Source organism: Montipora capricornis, chromosome 4 (assembly GCF_036669925.1).
Source record: "Montipora capricornis isolate CH-2021 chromosome 4, ASM3666992v2, whole genome shotgun sequence".
Lineage (NCBI taxonomy): Eukaryota > Metazoa > Cnidaria > Anthozoa > Scleractinia > Acroporidae > Montipora > Montipora capricornis.
The window spans coordinates 53,412,991-53,429,486 of NC_090886.1; the positions used below are offsets into that span (position 1 = coordinate 53,412,991).

Consider the following 16,496-nt stretch of genomic DNA (forward strand, 5'->3'; position numbering starts at 1 on the left):
AATATTCATAATCATAAAATGAAACAAACAATAATCAAAACTGAACTGGTTTTAAAAATTTGACCCAAGAAAAACGTGCACCACAACATATAAAATCATACTGTAACTTAACTGTCAAAAATAGTGATAATTCAGTTTGAACAAGTGGTGATAAAATGTTACGCAGATGAAATTGTTTGCTGGAGGTTCGGCTGTACTCAAGAAATTTCACACCTGTTTCCAAATTCTGTGTAATTTCTTCCTGGCAGCAGCACAGACACAGAGCTTTCCAGCAGACAGCACCCCATGCAGGGCCAAACACTGAACTGTCACCAGTCTGCTCCATTGCGCACCATTGCATTTCTCACTTTTGTTATATACCTCTTGTACCAATATACATGACCAGCACAGGAATACCAAATTTGAACCACTAATAACATAACTGCAGGCAAATGAATACAGAATGTTACAAAAGAAACCCTCTCAATTAAATTATTAATAAGGTCAAAAAAGATCATTTAAAAGACAAATAATTTAAATGTACAGTATTTATATTTGAAGTGTGGGTTATCCTCACACTTAGCTGGACAATTTAAGGGGTTTTCCCCAAAAACCGGGTCCACGGTTCGCCTTACATACCAGTCCACAGACTACCCAAATGGAGCCCCTCTACAGCCTGCTGCAAAACAACATAGAAATAAAAATAAATAAAATAAACAACTAAAGATTTGACTTTAATACCAGTTGTCTGGATAGACCACTAATGCCAGCAAAATCTCAACGGTTACACTCTGCAAATTTAACAGACTATTTAAGGCTCAGGCTCGGACGCAAGGTATATTAATCGCATAATTATTGCCACTTTCTTCGCTGTGGGCTGTAGTGCTCCGTAAAAGGCTGATAATAACTAAACACTCTGGTCCATTCCGAAGCACTCTGGTCCACAGTGAAGGAAATGGCAATATGTGATAAATATACCATCCACCTGAACCTGAGTCTGTTAAAGTCTGCGGAATGTAAATGGCTCAAGATATCTCAGACACGAGTGGTCTATCCAGACAACCCGTAAGTCAAATCTTTAGTTGTTATTTGTTTTTATTTCTGTTGTTTTGGGATGGTCCATAGAAGGTGTCTGTAGGGGTAGTCTGTGGACTGGTCCATGGACCCGGTGCATAGGGGGGCCCATGGAACAGGGGTCATTGTTTTCAGGTTACCCCAATTTACGCAATAAATAACTATTGTCTCTTATAGACAACTGGGCCCGGTTCCTCGAAAGCCGATTAACTTAATCCAGGATTAGCGTTAACTTTTGTTTCACGTTTTCAACTTTTTGGTGAAAGTTTCTTTTTTTTTTTTTTGTTTTTCAAGATTGACGTCTTCTCATGTAAAGTTCTGCCGAAAATCTGCGTTGAACAGCATTTGGGAGTAGAGAAATAAACTGCTTGGTTAATTTTTAATCTTAGATTAGCGTTAATCGGCTTTTTAGGAACCGGGCCCTGGTGTCTATAAGAGACAATTTGCTTGTTTGGCTAAGTGCAAGGATTACTTGTCTCCTTCACAAACGATTTACTTAACTTTTATTAACTCACAGACCCCTGAGAGCGACACGTAACAGATTTTACTGTCTAATGCCAGATCATTTTTTTCTCCTCAATTGGAATCCTAGGGTGTTTGAGTTGTCAATGGGTTAACTATGATTTGCTCCTCAGAGTGACATTTAACAACAATTGTCACAAGTGAAGGTCAGGTGCCCTCGCACACCGTGGGCGTTGGCTAACAACCCAACCCCTACCAGGATGGAAGCACCTACATGGCCAGCAGTATCCACAACCCAGCCATGAGCCTCTGCAACTAACGGCAGCCGGGGAGAGACACAGCAACACTAAACCAGGGAACCAGTACTGAAACATACTTCAGTGGAGGAGGAATAAATTTTAAAAAAAAGTAACAATAATATAATAAATAATAATAATAATAAAGATAGTAACAATAACAATGATAATAAAACTGAGTAACAAGACCCAAAAGGGAAGTGGAAGTGGAAGTACAGCTGTAGGGGGGATGATGCAATCACAAAATCTAGCAAGTATGCTCTGTTAACCCTTTCCCTCCTAAGAGTGACACTTATAGATTTTACTCTGTCTAACGCCAGACGATTTTACTCGTCAATGGGGAGCCCCTCAGGGGTGAAAGGGTTAACTCCCAGGGGTTCCCCATTGATGAATAAAGTCTGGCCGGTTTAGGCCGTTTTGGACCTCAAAGGGTTAACCATGCAGTAAAATGCCAACTACTGCAGTTCTGCGAGCACAATGGTAAAACCACTGACTGATGCCAGAGGACAAACCCTAGCAAATGAAGCCACTGAATGTGGGGATGATACACTGCATGATCATTGGGACTGAGGAGACATGGAAGAACGTAATGCAAATGCAACCCCAAAAATAATGCCAATACAATGCCAAAAGACCCTATGAAATGCAACACTAACACAATTCAACACACTGCTATTAAAAGTAATGCTAACCCAATGCTAACAAGAACCAATGCTAACACAATCCAATGCAAACTCAAAGATAACTAACCCAAGACATTGTCAACGCTTGCTCCTCATTGTTAACTACATGTAAGTTAAATTGCAATTTAAGTACATTTAAGAGTTTACTCTGTCTGAAGCCATATGATTTTACTTGTCAATAGGGGCCAGCTAAGGGGTGAGAGGGCAAATAAAAGAAGAGCAGAACTTCGCTTTGTTTTGTTAGATTTTATCCCAGTTTTTCATTCAAAAACAGCAAGGGCTAAAACCTGATGGTGCATGTCCTCACCTTTGGTGGAGAAAGGTTGCCTGCCTTTCAACATCAGAAAATGCTAGACAGAAATATTTAACAGCAGCTGGACCTGCTCCAGAGAAAAAACAATGATTGAAGTAAATAGATTTTAAATATACAGAGATGCAGGTAACAAAGAGGTGATCCAACACTTTCTACAAAATGCTTTTTTTTCCTTGGGAGATTTAGGGCAAAAACCCATATTCATCTTACAAAAATGGTCATCAATGACAATCATTTTAATGATTTCACCTTGTTTCCCACCAAGCACTCTGATGACTTCTTCAACTGCTTTTCTTGAGCTATTATCTCTGTAAGATCACAAAATGAACTAAAACATTACTTAATTTCAGACAATAGAGCACAAATCGAGAAGCTATTTCTAGCATGTTTCTAACTGGTGACTTTTGAATGGTGTACATGTAACAAATCCAACTAAGTATATTGTCCAATGAGTTTAACAATAATTTCGCTACTATTGGTCCAAAGCTTGCCGAGAAAGTCGATTCCTCAAATACTAAATACTTTTCTGGACTACCTCACTAGTACTGATAAACAGTTTCAAATCCATCCAACAACAGCAAATAATTAAAACTATTTTCACTCTTGAATAAACTAGACAAATCAAAGGCAACTGGTCTGGATATGATATCTGCTAGGCCTATTCGAGAATGCGCAGATCGCATTTGCAAACCCATTTGTGAAATTTTTAATCAATCAATAATTCAAGGTGTATTCACAGACGATTGGATGATTAATTGAAACAAGGCGATCGAGATGATCTTTGAAACAATTATCGTCCAATTTCTGTAATCTCAGTTGTGGCCAAAGTGTTGGAAAGAAGTGTTTATGACCAGTTGTCTGCCTATTTGGAAGAGCACAGGATCCTTTGCAGGGATCTAGTATCATATTCATTTAATTTCATTACATTCTTATCTTGGCTGATGAATTGTCCGTGAATAAATAAAGGTTGTCTATCTATCTAAAAAGTATCTATCTGACAGCTTGCAATATTTGTATAAATGAGATTTTACTGCCCCATCAGTAAAATACGGTTAATGGAACGTGACCATGCTAAAAGGGGCTATTCATGTCGCGTTAGTTATCTTCGTGTTCTTTGTAGTCGGTCGTTCAAGGTCATAAAATCAATGGTTTTGTTGTAAATAAAATGAGGACATAGTGACTTTGTTCCACCTAGATATCTGTTATATATCCAAATCTGTTAAGGCATCATTCATAACTGTTAAAGAGCACGTGTAATACCTACCTGCTCATAGAAGAAGCTGTACAACTGGCTACTTTAATTAAGACAGAGTCTAGCTAAAAAAGCCTCAGTTAGCCGTCCAAGGTTCACTTGGCAGTTTGTCTTCTATAGTAAACCAACTAGCTGTTGGCATTTGTTAAAGTTTTTTCCCCTCCCTCCCTCCCTCTGGAGATGGGTTGGGTTTATCGCACTGCCTTCATTAAAATTGGGTCATTCCTGCGAGGTGCGGTTAAATCTGTGCAGCGACTTCCCCCAAGCTTGTTGGCTCGTTTGCCTTTGTACATTGCTCGCTACCAATGCTCTTGTCCGATCCAGCACGTGCTGTTTACCAATCAGCTCGCAGTGCTGGGGAGATAAGTGAGGTTGTTCTATATCACGCAATCCGGAAGTCGCATAGGCTAACCAGTCGCAAGGCAGTGTTCCCCTCAAAAAACGCCAATACGTCTGTTGTCTCGTTCTATTGAGCCTTACGTTATGCGTTAAAAGCTAATTATGTTGATACCAAGGAACAGTGACATTAATACAGTATATTTTGAAGTGTGAAATGCTTAATTAAATTAATAATAATAATAATAATATTAATAATGGCAAAAAGCAATAAAGAGGATTAATACTTGAAGCAGGGGTTTCAATAACTTCTGAAATAGCCGTCCATGATAGCCCATTGAAGGGGGCAGTTTGACAAACTTGTTTATGATAGCATTTTTAGTGAAAATCAAGACAAACTAGCCGGCGGTGTGAGGCAAAGCAGGCGGCGGTATACCGCTGGTAACCGGATTCTATTGAAACCCCTGTTTAGGACTTATCTAGTAACCATAGAACATTGCAAAAACCATGCCAACTTTGAACCATTAATAACTGCTTCTACATGTACATTGATCACAGATCCTCAAGTGAAGCAAGTACATGTAGCTTAATTGAAACCAGTTCAATAACCTTATACATGTAGGTTGGAATGAAGGAGAAATTAGTGGGATCCCTGCCTATCAATCAAACCTCAAGAGAGAAAATAGTCTTAAATAGCTTTGCTGTTACAGTAATTTGTACTGGGCCTCTGTCAAATTTTATTCATTACAAAAATAAATTTATCACCTGTAGAGACCCTGAGTCAAGTAGACCAATTTTATGACAGCCTTTACTCCAACTTCAGAAAAATCTGTAAAATTGAACAGACAGAAGTCAAACTTTGGATGGTGACAAGGAGTCTATCTGGCTCAATGACGAGGATGTCATCCACTTTTATGTTATTATTATATTGTCATTATCATCGTCATCATGAGAATTATTTTTATCATTATTAATACCGGTAATGTCATTTTATTATTAATATTTGGTATTACACTTATGGACATTTTACTAGTCTTGTAAAATAGAGTTAACAACTTAAAGCACTCTTAAATCTGCCTATCAACCCAGTGCAAATAAAATAGAACAGTGCATTACAAGGACCATGACAAAGACTCTTTTATTTAATCAATGCAATCTGCATAATATTATCTGGTTGGACATATCTTTGTTTGAACAGAATACAAGCCAGCATTGTTGTGAGACTCGTTCATGAATCTGCGCATTGGTCTTCCTCTTGATCTTTGCCCTTCCACTATGCCTTCCAGGCACAGTTTAGCTTAGACCATGGTGCAATATGAGCCTAAATTAGGCATAAAGCGATATTTAATCTCAAATCCAACCTTTGCCGGTTAGTATTCAATGTATGGTGGGGTCATACATGGCGTTTTGGTGCTTTGTTTTGCTGTTTCGGTGTTTCGTTGTTTAGTAATGTCCAATCAGATTGGAGAATTTTGTAATGGTTACAATTAAAACTAATACAGTATAGCTGATTATAATTTTATTACGTAAAGATTTTAGATCAGAGTTGAAAATTAGAGTTGAAATTAGCATTTGGGAGTAGAGAAATAAACTCCTTGGTTGATTTTTAATCTAGGATTAGCATTAATCGGCTTTTCAACAACTGGGCCCCGAACATTACTTAACCCATTGACCCCTGAACTGCCCTCGACCGCCCCCATTGAAGAGTAAAATCATCTGGCATTTATAGACGGAGTAAAAGCTATTAAGTTCCACTCCTAGGAGTCAATGGGTCAAGGGGCTGGACAATCTGCGAGCCGGCAAGTCATGCGAGCCATGCAAATTTTGCATTTAAGTCTAAGCACCCATTTCAAACTGCACTGATAAACTGTCATTAAGTCTAAGCACCCATTTTATGACTGTTTCTGCTTTAGCATAAACTGTAGTTAATGTCTGGCTCAATTGACCTCGGTATCTCACTGATTGCGTCGACTGTTTGTTTGTGTGCTTCACACTCGATCGACACATGTTTTTCCTGCCTCCTTTTACTGGAACCAATCAGCCAACTCGCCACCCAATCGAAGTTATTGCGGCTTGCTATATGTGCACATTTTGTCTGAGAAATCCTCAGTCTTTTCTGACCGTGAGGTGAGTTTTTCCGTGAGTTTTTTGTCTGCTCTCTAAATCCCACCATGAGCGATTATACGAAAATGACAACAGAAGTGCTCCGACTACTATGCTAGCGGGAAAAACTTGCCGATAACTGGCCAGCAACAGCTGCTAATTGCACGACTAAAAAACCAACCACATTTTGTCTGAGAAATCCTCAGTCTTTTCTCACCATGAAGTGAGTTTTTCCCCTCTAACCATCCCATATGATCTAATAGGGCTATCCCCTCGTATTACTATCTGTAGTTCTTAACAGTGGCTCATCTCCAACTGATACATTGTAGTCACCTAAGTATATAAACATATACTGTATATGCATATATATATGTGTGTGTGTGTATATATATATTTTTAGATTTTTTCCCCCGTCATTTTTATTAAAACTGGTTGATGGCGCCAACCCTTCAGTCCCACACTGAAGGGATGCTTGGTTGAGAAACAGTGGCATATCCACTTCCCCTTGCTGGCCCAACCTTCTAGGAGCTTGGCATAGGTACACGCTGCTCAGGGCAGCTGTGTTCCATGTGTGGCCAGTATGCCAATCGCTGACACTAGCCTAGTCCTAGTGACTGACATCACAGTGGCAGGCAGCACCCGGGTCCTGGACGACACTTTTTCCCCAGCCTAAGAAGTTCTTAACCGTCCCACTCCGCCACAGAGGCCAAATATACCTGCTGCAGAAGCAGATCTTGAGATCAGCTGTGACAGACCAAGCAAGGGAGAGATTAAGAGAGCCATCAGTCTCCTAAAGAACGGAAATGGTTCTGGCCCAGATGGAATACCTGCTGAAGCTATCAAGGCAGACATAGATGTAACAGTTGTAGTTCAATTTGCACTTTGGTACAATTTGTTTTTGAACTGGTACAGAATATATTGAACTGGTACAAAATAGTTTGAACTGGTACAATTTTAATTGTACTGGTGCAAAAACAGGTAAAATAGTTTAATGTTTGTTGAACACAAAGAACACACTTCATTGATAACAGCTGTTTGCCATTCATTTACTTAGTTCAAGAGGTTACTGAAATAAGGTTTGCTGAGCATTCAGAGCAGGACAGAAATAGCAAGACTTGTTGGAAATACTTAACAGTCTGGTTTGACCAAGAATAACACGAGTGGTTTTAAGCACTAATTTACACAATTTAAGCCTAAACACTTGTTCTAGAATGGTTGGCTTTTGTTTACAGTCACGATGTACTAAACATAAACATTAAGAATTTATTTTAAAGCCTGTTTATTTAGTGTATGTGGTGACAAGGGCTAAGGATTGCTTTTTGGCTTATCATCAAGTTACCATGAGTGTACTAGTCCTGCTGTTGGTTGGGATTAGTTTTATCATGTTGTGTGTACAATTCAGCAGTTTTTCATCTATAGCCCACTTGCTTTTTTGCATGCTGCTGTAAAAGATGTTTTGGTAGAGAAATCTAGTTTCACTTTAGTGGCAATACACGGATAGAATTGCGAGGGTGTGATCAGAGTGTTAACTTTGCCATACTCTGTCACAATTCTTACATATCCACTTTCTTCAATTTCAATTATTTGACCCAAGAGCATATTGGGGTGAAAAGGGTTGATCTTGTCTACTTTGTTTATTTTTATTGCCACCATGTCCGAAATTTCGGTTCTTTTTGTGCTTGCTTTCTTGTTACTGGGTTGCCTTATAAGGCAAACCCAGTCGAGGTCTTCGTTTAGTTTGTTTGTTTTCTTTTTTTTTTTTTTTTTTTTTTCCGTGTCGGTAAAAGTCTTGCCGGTCACTCCCCTGGTAAGTGGTGTCTTTGTGTATAGAGCCTTCTGCGCGTATTTTCTTAGGATCGAGAGGGTGGAGGAACTGCGTAGATTTCTCTGGTGGACACAGTAGAATCATTAACTTAGCCTGCAATGGCGTCGAAAGTCATGCAACGCGAATGGCGTTTTAGTGGATCCTTAAACAAAATATACCCTTATGGAGCTCAATAATGGAAAGTCAGTTGGATAAACTAGGCATGAATCTCAAAAGCGACGAGTACTGGACTTCGACAACAATCTATCGCCCGTCGAGACGAAATCAAAGTGAGCAGTATTTACCTGAAGTACATGGTAATTTGACACAATTGAGTTTCTTGTCTTCACGCACGCAATCAAATAGGAAGAGGTTTTCGCCTCTAAGAGCAAATATGTTGTTTGTTTCAATAAACTTTTCGCTGGAAACGGATTCTGTGGTATTTTCTGCCTTTGTGAATTATAATATCATGTTGTGTATTGAATTTTCGAGCTTAAGGTTCAAATGTGATATGGGAGAAGTTTTTTAGTATTGCTCTGTAAGCAGGAAGGGTTCACAGGCCTGTCGGAAGCGTGCTTGAGTTACAACAAAATGAGGCCCAAAATCAGTGAAAACTTGTGACGCAGATGAATAATAAAGTAGCTGCTATTTCCAGAATGATGGAATTACCCGGTGATAAATAACGTCGTACGCGTCTTGGAGAGTAAAATTAATTTTGACTTTGCATAAACAAGAGTTGGGCGATTGTGATCTTTGTTTTGACTTCGCTCCTTTCATTGTCAAACTTTATAACACTTGACAGAAAAAGAAACTTACAAAAACCCGGTATCTTGCCATCATTTGACACAGATGCTTCACTGTTTGGCGAGTAAACATGCCGCGGTAACTTAATCACGGCGCCCGCTGAATTCCGGCCATGTCACTTTCGATTTTGCAATTTACTTGAACGTAGCAAAAATCTCCCAAAATGTTTGTCGTTGATCGTAACTTTTTATATTCTATAGATCGTTTTCACGTGACGTCATCACCTTCCAAAATCTAAAACTAAAGATCCACCAAAGTTTTTATCCTCATCAGGCATAAGAGGCGGCATATCTATATCTGTTGACAATTTCACAGCTCAATAGCGTGCTTCGTTTGGAAACCAGAGCATTTTGAATTTCAGGATTATGTAGGTGCGTGACACAAAGCTACGATCAAGTTTGTTGAAAAATATATACTTATCTCATGATTTTGAGCCCTTTTAGAAGTTAGAGCATTAGGAAAAGTGCTTATGTAAATGCTTGTTTTTTCAGTACAGTGTAGTGATAATCAGTCGCCTAGATAGCCAAAGTCAGTTCCAGATGTTTACACTATTTTCCGGCCTGCGAAACATTTCGACGAATATCTGAAGTTTGGGGAAACGCAGAGGCCTAAAACTTGGACAAGTGTCTTATTTCTTTATCTGCTATAAGATAACAATTTCTTAGCGTTTTGCACTTGATAGTTTTTGATTTATTTTTTTTATTGCGTGACAGTGAAAACGATCTATATTCAAGGTTCAAAATTAATGTTGTTTTCATGTCGTAAATATTTTATTCTCGATCGACCGTCCGGGAAACTTCCTTCTGCTCTTTCTGAAAACTGTGTATCAATATTTAGTTGCTTTTTCATCAATATTTGTTTTGCATAAAGCACGCTAACAGAATCTGTACCTTGCTGAGTTCGCATTTGTTAGCGTTAATAGTATTTTCGGTCAGATGTTTCTGTTTTTTATGAGGGGTTTATTGTTTTGGTCTCCCATCCCAACACTAACCCCGCGAAACAGGGCTTGACTTCAGTGAAGTTTAGTATTACAAAGTTTTCGGATGCTCATAGGGCACATTTGTGGTGAAAAGAAGTTGTGAGGGAACTTGAAAATTATCAACATGTCAGCCCAGAAGCCAATGTTTCTCGCTTCTCTTTTATTTGTTATTCTTCAGAGACTGGAATGCTGTATTTCAATACCACACAATTCAGTGCCTTCTGATTTTCTGTAGCACGTACCACAGGCAAGCCAGTGTATGCTTCACAGAAGCATCTAGTTTGACATTAAAAACGGTTAGCTTTCAATAATTGTGTGACTTGCATGTTGACTCTCATGGCCTGCCATGTTGGCTTGCAGCTATGGCTCGCATGACTTGCATGGCTGGCACATTATTAACACTCATGGGTTAAGCGGTAATGAAAGAAAATGTTGCAAAATTTTGGCTTGAATAGTATTTGAACCCATGACCTCTGTGATATTGCTTCAGTGTGATACCAACAGAGCTGTACATGTGTAAATAAAAGCCACCTGGGAGTTACAATGTAGTATGGTTAATAAATTAACATTGTTACTAAACTTGTGATATTGCTATCCAGTATTAATTACATGTACATCAATAGAAATGGGGCAATCACAGAATACCCGCACACTAGCGTCCTCCTGTGGCAGTAAATATTCTTTTCAGAAGGAAGCATAAAACAATGACGGCTATTAATCAGGATGTAACTACTCGATCATTTCGATACTCGATAGAACTTAAACGTCATCGATCGTAATCGATACTAATCAATTGACTAATATCAGAAATCGAATGCTTGCATCCTTGTGATTCGATTTGGATCGATTTTCGTAATTAGCTATCGATTTTATTGATTTGTTCGACAATTATTGAAAAAGAAAAACAGACGAAGATCGCGTCGATACAATTTTGTAAAGTCTTCATTTCTAGTGTCTGGTTGATCCTCGCTGGATCTTCACAGCTCACTCAAACTAAACAGCTGCCCACATATATCCAAGTAACATCCCCTTGATACTTTATTGAAGATTGACTATAGCATTTTAAATTTTGCGAGAAACTTAAAAGGATCAAACACATTTAAACAATATGACAAAGTAAATTTTGTAACACAACTGTCATTTCAACATCCACAAAGCCACGCTTTCGGACACGCTTGCTTCGATATATCTTTCACGAGTCATTTACTCGTTCAGTTTCAAATTGCAACATTAACAACCTCTAAACTACAGCAAGCAACGCTACAGTAATCTATCAGTATCTATACAGCTTTTTAAGCTTACAATGTCCAGGCCAGAAACGGAAGAAAGCATTTCAGTGGTCAGGGGCTTACGCATCTAAACAAGCAATCCGCGTTATACCATCATGTGTGCCTACCCACAAGTGCTCGAAATTCTTCAACAAAGGGTGAAAACTTATGAACTTCAGCAGCTTTCTGTCACTTTTTATTTACATGTAGGCAGTGGATCTTGATAACTATTGTGTGGTTCCAGAAAATATCCATCCCCCCCTCCCCACGGAAAATCATTGGAAATTCCAAGGGGGAGGGGGGTTAAAGGGCAGTATTTTCCGAGGGGTAGGGGGGTTTCATGGGAAACTACTTTTCCAAAGGGTTGAAAGCAACATACGATCAATCTGAAGCACAGAATCATACTTATGTATGTTGTTTTGAAACAAAAGTCAGTTTTGAGATAAATTTAACATTATGAGCTTCAATGTTTCTGTTTTTCTTTCAGTTAGCTTGTGCTACAATCTCCCGAAGCTAAGAACGATGTGTCTTTCACTTTGGAACAGATTTAAAACATTTAAAATAGCGATCTCAACTGGAGTCTCGTCCCCAGACTTTCAGCTTTATCTCGTTTTCGTCCAACCAACATTTCCGTTCAGTTGAGTATCGCTTTTCGCTACCTTCACATGCAGTAAACACATTTTTTATAGGACTCATGTTTTATTGGGGGTAGTAACTCATAGAAAATGCAATTAGACACAAGTTCCCAACAACTTAACACTTGCGTGGAACAACATTTTCTTTTTTTGTGGGTAGCATTTAGACCACGGACAAGAACCTGAAGTCAAATTTTCTCTTTTTTGAGCAAAAGATCACAGCCTCGGGGAAAAAGTTTGTTGAAGTTTAGTCTGTTACATCAAACTGGAAATTCTAAAACAGGGGTTTCACTACTCATTTAGAAGAAGTAAATCATGCCAAAAACAATAACAGTTGCCCTCTGGGTTCCGTCCGCGGCTCGATTGCAAAGGCAAGCAACAAATTTCTGTGAGGCTGGGTGTCGTTTACCGGCGAGTAAAGCGAGTGAAACATTCTCATCGGAGTTTGCACAAAAACGTGAAACAGTCAACGAACAACCCAAATGTTTAAGCTTATAATCTTACATAAAAACAACACAAACATAATTTGCAAAGTTGATGGTGAAGAAGCTTAAAGTTTTGCTGGATAATAAGCTTAACAAAGCATCATATTTTTATTAAAGTTAACCTTAATGTTTACACTGTTGTAATAAAATCCTATCATATTTACGTAACTAAGCTGGTATTCACTTTCTTTTTTATAAGTACAAAAATTCTGGAAATTCCTGAGGAGAGGGGGATCATCAAAGACCCCCTGGAACGGAAAATCCGTGGGGAGAGGGGGGGGGGGGGTATGAATATTTTCTGGAATCGCACATTATTACTATGATTCTCGAATACCAATGCCCTAAAATTTTCCTTTGCTTTGTACGTAATTAGTTAGTGATATTCAATTCTCGTGATTACAGCACAGAGTACAGTGCCATAGGACTGCTGGGCTGGAATATTGTCTGTCAGTGATTCAGTGATCCTGGAGTGAGAAAATTCAAGAAGTAGCTAACACTGGCTAACATTAGAGAAAGAACAAAGTCGATTCCAAGGTAAGCTCTAGGGTAAGTTTTGACGTCCGCTAAGGAACAGCTTTCACCATTTTTCTTACGCTGCTGTCTTAAGAGATCGCCCTTAAGCTTAAAGTATGCTGAGTACGGCTCACCTTTCGTTTTTATATTATCGATTTTGATCGATGTGATAAAAAAATTGTGATTATCGATTTCAATCGATTGAATTGACTAGTCAATCAACAAAGATCGAGTACTATCGAGTATTATCGATTAATCGATTACCTTGTCGATGATCGATTTCCATCGATTAGTTACGACCTGTATTCATACATGTATTCACATGTAAATTAAAAAGTGGCTGGATTACTCTGAAATTTAGCCAGCCCAGTAGGTATTCGTCCAGAAACTCAGTGCCTACATTTTGTCCGTAAGTTTAACGAATAATAAAACAAATCGTGTAGTTAACTTACCATCTCTCGCGACGCAAGACACGAGTTCTCTGCATACAAACAGTCTTTCTTTAGTGCTAGAATTGGTTATTTTGCCAGCGCAATTTTTAAGTATTTCGATTACCTGCATAAGAAATAAAATATCATTAACATAATAAGATTTTAAAACTCATTATAACTAATTGAGCAGGGTAAAACGGCGATTCTCTTAATGTTCTAATAAAATTACCTCGGCAGCCATCTTGACCACGTAAATATAGAGCCCGTCATACAGCTGGTTTGAGGATTATTTTTGGTGCATGTAAGCCGTACCATAATGATTCATCGTTAGTGAATGTGCAATGGCGGGACAAGAAGTGGAAGAGGAAGTGCAATGGCAACAACGTTTACCAGACCACGCAATTTTTAGAGACATTTCCGCAAACACAGACGAGGGAAATTCACGAATTGCAGAAGATTCTCCGGAAAAAACGGTTAAGAACATATTGATTGAAAATGACGGTGAAATATTTGTGTGGAATGCCCATCGAAACATCTTGCTAACCGCTAATCTCAAGAACTTACATTTTGAAAATGAGCGGGCTAACAAATTTCAGGTGAGTGTAACACGCTATTTGTTTGGACTAATGGCTGACTTCATTGATTGATTGATAGATTGATGTTTGATTGATAGATTGATTGATTGATAATCGATTTATGGATTGATTGATTGATTGATTGATTGATTGATTGATTGAATAAATGGGTCAGTAATTATCTGATTGGTTGGTGGGTGAGTTGACCAAAAAACCACTGACCAAACTGACATGTCCACAAATTCAACAGACTGTTTAACCCATTGATTCCCAGGGGTTCCCCATTGACGAGTAAAATTGTCTGGCGTTAGACAAACAACTTGGGAGTCTAAGGGCTAATAGTCCCAGAGACATGGAAAAGTAGACATTTACCATACTGATCTCACAGAACAATTATTGATGGTTTTGTTCTCACCAACATACAGACCTTTGTTTTCCCCGATGCTCCTTTGTTTGACGTGGACTCCTTGCTGTTCAGCACTTCATCAAAGTATCTTGCTCTTGTCGGGGAAAGAGGAATATCAGTGGTTGAGATGCCCATGAGATGGGGAAAGTTTGCTGAATATAGTGGTGGAAGTGAAGAGGTTTTGTGTAGGTATGTTATTGATTATTATTATTTTATTGAGTTGATCCTCATGTAACAACATGAAAACAGGTATTAAATATGTTAAGACCCTCCAAGGCTGTGCCTTAAGAAATGTTTAAGGGAGCCCAAAGCTCTGAAATTTTGAAATCTAGGGTGCCCAGCAGCTGATTTTTGTACAAATTTAAGATTTCCTTCTCGCCTGAAGAAAAACGTTAGTTGCCAGGGGCTACAGGGCGCTGCTAGAGCACAACCCTGCCCTCGTTGTGATATGAAATACATCATGAAGTGTCAAACGAGAGAGCTTGTTAGTTCAGCTTATTACTGATGAACCTCAATAATACCTGTATACTTAACACAGTAAAAACTTCTGTGAAAAAACAGTCATTAATTTCTATGTATTTAATAAGGTAAAAACTTAGGTTACAATAATTTTATTGCATAAACCAACTGTTTAATATTTGTGGTTACGTAATACCAGTTCCAATGGAACCGGCCAAACACCTAAAGAAACACCCCGAACACAAATTCACATGGGACATTTTGACTTCGGCTCACTCATGGACAAAGAGAAAAATAAAAGAGGCATTTTACATCGCACGCTTCAAACCAGTCCTAAATAAACAAGTCCAGTCATTCCACCTTACCCTATATCCCATGGGAACTGGTATTACGTAACCACAAATATAAAACAGTTGGTTTATGCAATTTAATCACTCTGAAGATGATCGCAAGATCGAAAACGTTTAGTCAAACAATAATTTTATTGATCACCAACATGCTATCATCACACCACCAACACATTACTGACGTGTGATATGAACTTCAAAGATTATTGATGTTTGATGTGTTGGCCAACAGTTGACTGACAGTGGGTCGACATTCGACTATATCTTGACTGTTGATCGACTGTCGGTTGACTGTTGGCCAATGCATAGGTCAATGCAATTTGTTGCCATGACTGTAGTTGCAGACAAGCATTATATTCTACAACTTCCTGTTTGCAGGAAAATTCCCATTGATTCAAGATTCTATGTCACCCATCACAAAATAAAGATTCTTGATGTTAAGTGGTATCCTGGGAGTCAGGCAGATATTCACATCATGGTCTTAACTTCAGATAATAATTTAAGGTAAGGAATCCATGCTTTTAGATAACAATATTATTATTATTGTGAATTTCCTTTTTATCTGTAGCTGTGATAGATCATAATAACCGGGCCCAATCCTTGGGCCTAGGGTTAGGATGTGTTAAGAAGTCTATTTGATGGATAAAGCCTTGCTCAAGCAGTGTGATCTTCTTTTACCTGGGATCTTTTGAATGTATTATTATTGACAGCAGTGTTAAAACGTGTATTTGCTAAACATTAAAATGGTACAAAAGGGTGAAAACATAACCTAGAGGACATGCTAGCTAACTAATCTCCACAATATAGAATATATAAAATTTATCTAGATTAAAAAAAATGATAACATTAACAATAAAATAAAAAAACAATATAAATATAAATACATAATTTATTTTAAGATAGCTAAGATCCTTTTTTTTCTAAATTTTCTATCCCCTAAACTTAAGTGAAATACTAAGTCTGGCCGGTTTAGGCCGGTTTGGACGTCAAGGGGTTAATAATAAGTTGATACTATAATATAGAATACTCTAAGTGGTAACAGTAGTTGATGCTATAATATCTAATACTCTAAGGTGGTGATTATTATTATTATTATTATTATTATTATTATTATTATTATTATTATTATTATTATTATTATTATCAAATCATCAGCTTCATTCTTACTAGTACTCATTTAGTGCAAGAAAAAAATCCAAGCTTTGTACCTATTTATTGTGAAACCTTGCCAATAGTTATAATATTAAAATTCCCTACCACCCCTTTTGAATTATTTGTAGTTTGTAATGCAG

At 38.1% G+C, this 16,496-nt stretch overlaps 2 protein-coding genes across 2 annotated transcripts in view; one reads left to right on the top strand and one right to left on the bottom strand.

The window, feature by feature from the left end:
* Positions 1-13,677, bottom strand: part of LOC138047431 (stalled ribosome sensor GCN1-like) — a 70,932-nt gene extending 57,255 nt beyond the window's left edge. The window contains exons 1-6 of the mRNA XM_068894278.1: positions 13,647-13,677; positions 13,439-13,541; positions 5,161-5,224; positions 3,057-3,115; positions 2,802-2,874; positions 214-421 (exon numbers count right to left, since the gene is read on the bottom strand). Coding sequence (XP_068750379.1) covers positions 214-421; positions 2,802-2,874; positions 3,057-3,115; positions 5,161-5,224; positions 13,439-13,541; positions 13,647-13,658 — 519 coding nt within the window. The 5' untranslated portion in view covers positions 13,659-13,677. The remainder of the gene's footprint in view (positions 1-213; positions 422-2,801; positions 2,875-3,056; positions 3,116-5,160; positions 5,225-13,438; positions 13,542-13,646) is intronic.
* A 53-nt stretch (positions 13,678-13,730) lies between these two features.
* The window catches only part of LOC138047432 (nucleoporin 88-like), a 13,919-nt gene continuing 11,153 nt past the window's right edge, over positions 13,731-16,496 (top strand). The window contains exons 1-3 of the mRNA XM_068894279.1: positions 13,731-14,013; positions 14,418-14,587; positions 15,583-15,708. Of these exons, the coding sequence (XP_068750380.1) occupies positions 13,759-14,013; positions 14,418-14,587; positions 15,583-15,708 (551 nt within the window). The 5' untranslated portion in view covers positions 13,731-13,758. The remainder of the gene's footprint in view (positions 14,014-14,417; positions 14,588-15,582; positions 15,709-16,496) is intronic.